Source organism: Diuraphis noxia, unplaced genomic scaffold, assembly GCF_037042655.1.
Source record: "Diuraphis noxia isolate RWA-SAM2 unplaced genomic scaffold, SU_Dnox_SAM2 contig0003, whole genome shotgun sequence".
Classification (NCBI taxonomy): domain Eukaryota; kingdom Metazoa; phylum Arthropoda; class Insecta; order Hemiptera; family Aphididae; genus Diuraphis; species Diuraphis noxia.
This window is the reverse complement of record NW_028301713.1, coordinates 24,717,557-24,725,750: the sequence shown is the minus strand read 5'-3', so window position 1 is coordinate 24,725,750 and position 8,194 is coordinate 24,717,557. Positions and strand designations below refer to the sequence as shown.

General features: G+C 26.3%; 1 protein-coding gene across 2 annotated transcripts; it reads right to left on the bottom strand.

The window, feature by feature from the left end:
- Positions 1-2,769: 2,769 nt before the first annotated feature.
- Ccdc85 (coiled-coil domain-containing protein 85) lies at positions 2,770-8,143 on the bottom strand. Of its 2 annotated transcripts, none has more exons than XM_089222435.1 (8): positions 7,873-8,143; positions 7,496-7,739; positions 7,278-7,419; positions 6,947-7,204; positions 6,655-6,880; positions 6,422-6,585; positions 4,280-4,420; positions 2,770-4,216 (listed from the first exon to the last, which is right to left on the bottom strand). In XM_089222435.1, exons 2-8 carry the CDS (start codon positions 7,654-7,656, stop codon positions 4,187-4,189), a joined length of 1,122 nt encoding a protein of 373 aa, XP_089078561.1. In that variant the 5' UTR covers positions 7,657-7,739; positions 7,873-8,143; the 3' UTR covers positions 2,770-4,186. The 2 variants fall into 2 exon arrangements, with proteins under 2 accessions (XP_089078561.1, XP_089078562.1); XM_089222436.1 differs by having other exon boundaries at positions 7,888-8,142.
- Between the last annotated feature and the right edge of the window lie 51 nt (positions 8,144-8,194).

Here is an 8,194-nt window from a genome sequence, read left to right as displayed (position 1 = left end):
TATGAATTTCTATCTAAGATAATTTGAACATTGCCGTAATTTTTACGTATTTAGTCAAAATTTGAACTTTAAATGCTTAAAAAAAAAAATTGTGCCTACGAATTTTTAATATTTTTTAACTTCTATTGTTACAATGTGTTAGAAGCCTTGTAATAAATTTTCAAGCTTTTCTACCGAACAAATAAATTTTTATCGATATTTATAGAAAAAAAAACTAATAAAGTTGAAAAATTAAAATGTCCATTAACAGCTCAAAACAAATCTAAATATTTTGAAAATTTTATCAAATATATAACACGCCTATATAAACATTCAGTCAAAATTTCAAGTATCTGTGGTAATTTGTTTTAGAGTTACACCAAAATAAGGAAATCGCTAAAAGTGAAAATCCAATGTTGTAAAAATTTAAATTTCAAATGCTCATAAAAATTTAATTTGAATTTCAGGTGGAATTTTTATTTGTGATAAAGATTGAAAAACTTGTAAGGAATCTTGTATTAAATTTTTAAATCTTAGATTTAAAAAGAAAATTTTTTATGAATTTCTAGCTTAAAATAATTTGTGAATTTTCGTGATTTTTACGTATTTTGTCAAAATTCAAACTTTGAATGCTTATAAAAAAAAATTGTGACTATGAATTTATTTTATTTTTCAACTGCTATTGTAACAATATGTTAAGAGCCTTGTATTAAATTTTCAAGCTTTTCTACCCAACAAATAAATTTTTATCGATATTAATTAAAAAAAAACTAATAATGATTGAAAATTTGAAATGCCTATAAATAGTTCAACTTAAGTCGAAATTTTTTGAAAATTGCATGGTGGATAGAATATACTTATATAAATATTAGGTGAAAATTTCATGTATCTATGGTCATTTGTTTTAAAGTTACATCAAAAACCAAAATCGATTTTGTCGAAAAATGAGTGTGCGTAAAATTTCCCGTTTTTCCCTTAATTTTTAGTTTGTTTTTCTCAATTATTTAGAAAAGTATTTATAAAGTAATTTTTTACTTTTGACCCCCCAAAGTACCAACTAGATTCACTTTCTGATCGAACGAGGTACTGAAGTCAAAAATCGAAGCATTTTTACTGCCCCAAAACGTGATGACACACACAAAAAAAAAAAAAAAAAAAAAAACACATCATGGTAAAATCAATACATTCATCGCTCCGCTCAGAATCTAAAATCGACCAAAGATATAAATCGTTAATATATTAAACATTATAAACACCCATCTAAAATAAATGATACAAGCTAACAACACATAGAATAATAATAATTTATAATACTTAAATGTTATGGGTAAATTTAATTAAGTATGAAGCAGAGCCAATTTTAAGAAAACAGTAATTAAAACAATAAGACTTGACCTATTTCAGCAATATCGATATCAATACATGATAAATACTTAATGGGGATGCTGTGTAAAAATTTGACCTTTCTGGTCAACTTATATTTGTAATTGGTTTACTGTGAACCAATAATATTCTAATTGGTAACAATTCATGCTAATAAATGATGATTAAAATGTACAAATCATTAATCAATAATCATCTAAACTTACACACTATTGTTGTGTGTGTGTACCTATACAATAACGCAAATCACTGTATTATGTACAATTTTGTTCAAATTAATGATACACTTTTAAAAATTTTGATTTAAAGTAGTTATTCTAAAAACATGGTCTTTTGTTAAGAATCTACACCAGATAATAATGCTTTATAGCCTAAACTGCATAAACTATAATATATTTAACAACCAAAATATGATTTCTATTTTTATTTTTTTAAATATCAACAACTTAACAACTTTTAAAGTAAATGAAGAAATCAAGAATTTGAAAAAAAAGATTTTCAATAAAAAATAAATTATTTCTATTTAGATTTTACTAAAAATATACCATGTTATTATTTTAGATAGGCACTTAATTTCTTTGAACAATAGTATACCAATATTTGTATGTAAGAATTATTGTGCATGTTATACAATGATACAATATTATAATTCTATAATTATTAAAACATTTTTGACATTTTTTTTCGTATGGTACTATATTCAGGAGTAGGCCCGAAGGCCTAGTTCAGACGCCTATTTGGCAGAATTTCTATTGGGGCACCCATAGGTTTCTGCCATGTCCCGGAGTGGGGGATGGCGGCACTTGTTCTCCGGACACCGTGACTTGCCCGGAGAAAAATGTCGCCCGATGGTCGAGGATCGAACCCGGTCCGGCTGAGCCACAGCCGACGCGTTAGACCGCTCGGTCACCTCGTCGTATTTTTAACATAAGTTATTGTTATGATGGAAGGGTATATTCAAAATTTGAATATTATGGATAGCCCCAATGATTTGTATTATTCAATTAAAGTACCATTTTTATATTCTAATAAATTTAATTTCTACATTATTTTTTTAAAATTTATCCTAGTTGTCCCCTATTTTGACTACTAGTGAAACCATATCCATAAATCCAAATAATTTGGAAAATCCACCACTATATGGCTATATTATATTACACAATTTTATTAGGTTGACATTGAATATAAATGAAATGATATAGGGGACATGATCGGTTGAAAATGTATTTTAAATGTTATTTATAAACACAAATAAAACTTAATATTCAATAAATCATATAATTGAGTGTGTTTTAGCGATTTTTTTCAAGTTTAATAAACATTAAATTAAATATTTTGTATCAATTATAACAAAATGTATCCATTTTAAACATTGCAATGGCAAGAAACGATAAAATAAAAAATTACTTCATATTTATGATAAATATATAAAATAGAATGATAAATAAATAATATAAAATTACAAATTAAGTCACTTAAATTTTAAATACAGTACATTAATTACAATGGATCTTAATTAATAATTAGTGTAAACAATTAAATTAGTAAATACTGATTAAAAAAGATTTATAATTATTGTTTTTAAACATAAAAAATTAATATATCATAAATATTTTAATTATATTTTGTAATTTAACACAAAGTAAAATTAATAGGATCATTAATAATTGATAAATATTATATTATAATCTAATGCACAAATGTTTTGAAATAATATATGGAAAAACTTATATTTGTTTCTAAATATTTTATGGCAATAGATGTATCTATAATAAAAACTATACAATATGACATTTGTACATTCAAAAATTAAAAAAAATAATTTTCATTGTTTTTAATATTTTCAATGTGGGTAATAACTGTTAGAGATAAGAATTTATTAATTATACTGATTTGTACTATTTTAAGACTAAACATTAAATTAATATTTTATTTAGAAAAACAAACAGAAATCAATTTTTGAAATTAGTTTATATTAGTCATGTGAAATGTTAAAGTTAACTATAGTGTCATAATTTTACTGTAAATGTATCATGAATACAATGCTAATAATTATTATGTTAAGTAAATCAACATTTTTTTTTAAAATTAAATATTAGTATACAGCACATGTTTATTTGTTTATTTATTCGTGTTATTCTTATTCGTATACACATATTAGTATATTATCATCTCATTACAATATAATATTTTATACATTTTTTTTTTATATAACCAACAATACATATTAATAAATTTTATTTCAATTTTAATAAGTATTTGGTTAAGTATCAGTCAGTAAATTGGATATATAAATAACAAAATTTAGCCTATTATGAGAAGCATTTGAATAAAATAAAATAAAGTATTGGAGTAGATAGTGTTTAATTATAAACTAAATTTGTGAAGGTTAAGAGAAAATTAAATAATTTAATGTTATTTATTAAAAGAAATAGTATTTAAGCAATTAGAAAAAAAATATGTATTAATAATATTAATACAAGCATTACTAGTTAGTATCTAGTATGAATATATAGATGAATTTTAAATTTTAAATTATAAAAATAAAACATAAGCAAATTATAAATTATATAAAAAAACTACTATTTGTTAGATGAAATTAAAAAGTACAAAATAGGATTGAAATTTAAGTTTTTTCTCACAAAATACTCTACTTAACTATATTTAATAGTAACGGTATTAAATATTAATACTTAATGATACAAATTATTCTAAAAATACATAAAAGCACAACCATAAGTAAATGGTTTTTGATTATAGTTATAACTTAATACTTATTATGCATCCAGAATATTAATCCAAAGTGGCAACTCTTTGCAAATTATTATGTATCTTCCAGTTTTCGCCATACCACCTACAAATATTTCAAATTAATTTTTATAGATAATTGTATTTTTTTATAAATTTGATTTATTACATTGCACATTTCTCTAAGTAATGCCTTTTCTTCGTCTTCCATGTCTACACCACTACATGTCTCATCACCTTTGCCTTCTAATTGTTCACGTAACTCCAATACTTGAAGTGCAGTCAAAACTGATTCAGGATGTGTCATTTTCTATGGTAAAAATAAAACAAAAATTATTCAAATTATTTGGAACACAAAAACAACCAAATTAAAAATATCTATCTGTTTGAACAATTTTATTATATATTATTAACACATTCGCTGCGTTTGTCGGCTGTAGCCGACGAACCAATTTTTTCACGGTGCGCCTGTCAGATATAGCCGACAAGTAGGCATGTGAACGGTGCGCCTGTCGGATATATCTGACATCAGGTCTGTTGGATTAAATATGCTGTAAAATAACGACGCACTACAGTAATGTTTTTATTTTTACACACGCCTCTGCACAGAAAATTCTTGATATTTCAGTCTAATCCGTTTATAAATAACTTATTTTGTTGTTTTTTTTTCGGTCGAACATTACGCATATTTGATTATCGTTATCATCGATATGTTATGTACAATCTATTACGGACTCTGTGTCTACCCATGCTTCAAAAACTACCACCAATAAATAAAATTATTGTTTTAAATGTTATACAAATTAAATTAAGAAATTTATGTTATTTTTTATGTTAAGAACAAAGGTACTTTTTATTTTATTTTAAATTTTGTAATATTTTATTTAAAGGAAAATACAATAAATACATTGAAAGTTATAAATGTTGTTTTTGCTACAAATTGCTCATAAGTACAGGGATGGTTCCAGAGACTTGATTGGATGGGGGGGGGATGTCATAATTTTTAATAATAGTCAATTGTTGTAATATGTTAATAATATTTTTTTAACAACATAAAATTTTTACAAATGTGATTGGGGGGGGGGGTAATGACCCACCCTTGAATATGTTACTACCCTTTGAAAATAAAAATTAAGCCCTTTCCCAGAAATAATTATGAATAATTACATCACCAAGTGCGCCTGTCGGCGATATCCGACGCTAATTAAAACGTCCGAATTGGTGGCACGCTCCTAGCGAAACATCGATATATTTCGTGACGCATCGAACGAGTCGCAACTAATTATTTGACGCCGTGAATGTGTTAATATCATTCTATCATTAATAATTAATGATGTTGGGTTTTAAGTTGGATCAAAATCAAAATAGCATATTAAAAAAAAAACAATACAAAGGGGAAAACATAGACCTAATTAATCAATTTTTAGTTTCCTTTACTATTTTTTAACTATATTCATCCAACTTTTTTCAAAAATAAAATTTTTTCCTAAATTTCAAAATAAATTAGATTTTTTTTATTATGTAGTGATTGTTACCCTCTCAGGTGGAGTCTACATAATTATTACCTAGTTGACCGTGAACTAAGCAATACGGGACGCTAGTCCATAGCAATTACATTGGTTGTCATATGACCATAAGATTATCTGTAATTCTGAAATTGTATAGGTATGTGACCACCAGCGCCTTCCTATAAATTACTACAACCTCACATGACTGTAAATGATTATAATATAATAATATTATATTATCAACTCTTCCGTGGTACTATAATAATGGCACTAAAATACAAACGGTGGTGTAGCAGGTATCATTACATCTTTTTTTTATATTTATATTTTAAATGTGTTAGCTATATTATATATTGTATACAAATTTGAAATGATTCTGAAAAACATATACTTGGCATACCAATAATATAAATCAAGTGACCACTGGTGGTCACATGGCTGTAAATATTTGTTATTTTTTTTTTTAATATTTTAAGAATTATATCATGTTTATCTTAAAATAATATTATGAAAATTTAGAGGAAGTTTGAAGTCTGGACAACAATTCCTTTCTGAATGCCATAAAAAAAAATGAAACTTTATCAAAAAACTGTTGTGTTAATAATTTCATTTTTATACTGTTTTTTATTAATTTTTCTCAATTATTTAATCATATATCAGACTAATTTTTCTAAAAAATCACTCTAAATGTTGATGATTAAATCAAATGAACTGCTTCAAAACAAGATAATATACATACAATTAATAAACAATCATTATTATAAAACAAAACATTCTGTGCTTTGCATAGAATCATAACTTACCGGAAAAGAACCATCAGTATTCCAGCTATTAATTTTTTGATCAATTTTTTCTTCTTGGATCATCTTTTTAGATAGTTTAGTTTTTTCTTCTTCTAACTCTTTAACCTTGGCTTCGAGTTGTCTAATATAATTCAATGATCTTTGATCTGGTGGTAAATTTTGATCTAAAAAAATAAATACAAATTTGATATTATGTTTATAATAATTTAATAATTATTATGTATATTGCCAACCATTTGACTGATGTAATCGTCTATGATATGAACCTTGGCTATGATTACCAGTTATCATATTTTCATCAGCATTCGTCGAAGAGCTACTTCCATCACCTTCATCTCTTCTATGTAGTTCTTCAGGTATATTTCCAGAACCTGTAGAATTCCCACAAACTCTACATACATAGTTATCCCTTGATCTGTTTGGCCCACTTCGTTCTTCATCCAAGTATAAACATAATTCCTAGTACACAAAATTATAAATTAATTTATGATACACAGCAAATAGGTAGCTTATAATATAAAAAACCTTAAGTTCAATGTTGTCCTCAATTAGATGCTGCTGTTTGGCTTCTAGATGTCTTAATTTCACTTGATATGCAGCAACTTCTTGTCTCATAACAGAAGCTGTATATCTTCCAAATCGCTGCCATTCTCTTGCTAGTTTTCGTCCTTTTTGTCTATCATCATCCAAAAAGCAACATAAATCTCGTAGCTCTTGATTTTCATCATTCAGTCTTTGATTAACTTCTTTCAAACTATTGATTTCTGACATCAACTGCCCCACCTTAAATAGTTTAGTTTAGAAATTAAAAAATTATATTTCATAGGAATGATGAAAACAAAACAAAACAAAAAACCTGATCTGGAGATATTTTATTTGAATTGTCCGAATCTATTTTTCGTACAAACTTCAGCATATCCGATGGTTGCTCTCCTGGCAAAGTTCTATATCTATGATTTTCGGTAGTATTAGCATATGGCTTTTCACCTTGTTGCCTTCTGCAATCATTAATATCAATTTTAGGACTTTAATCATTATATTTTCAATAAATATAATTTAATTATTTATTTTTACCTGTCAATATTAGTTGGAGGATAATTGCTTAGTTGTACATTATATTGGCGATTAGGACTTGGTGGTGGTTGATACTTTGGTGGTATTACCACATTTGGTTTCTGGCTGATTGCAGTGTTTTGGCCATTGTAATTTTTTGGGAGTCCACTAACACAAGACATTATAAAACATCTATACACGAATGGACATGTTAGACTACATAAATAATTTTGCGATCATGTGAAACAATCCACACTGGTTAGGTCTAAAACAAAAATAGGTAATAACAATTATGATGAATCTTCTTAAAATAATTTTGAAAAGAGAAACCATTAGAAAGTGGTATATTTTTTTTTGCAATGTGAATAGTTGGATACAATCATAAGGTAAATAAGTACCTGTGAGATACATACACTAGACAAAACAATGTCGGTCGAACATAAACGAGTATTTTCGATCACATAAATTGAAGTGTAATATTATGTTTAATGATGTTCAATACGCAAATAGCGAAAGTTTATCATTTTAAAGAAAAACACCAACACGACACTAACAATGAACGATAAGTAGGTAAATAAACTCGACAATATAGTCGCCAGTCGGCAATATTATTAGTACAAGGAAAAATAACTAAAAAGTGATAGCAACCTGTTTCGTGTTTACTAAAAATTCTTAAGACAACCTGTTGTGTGGTAGTGTTATGGAAGTGGTGCCAGTGGT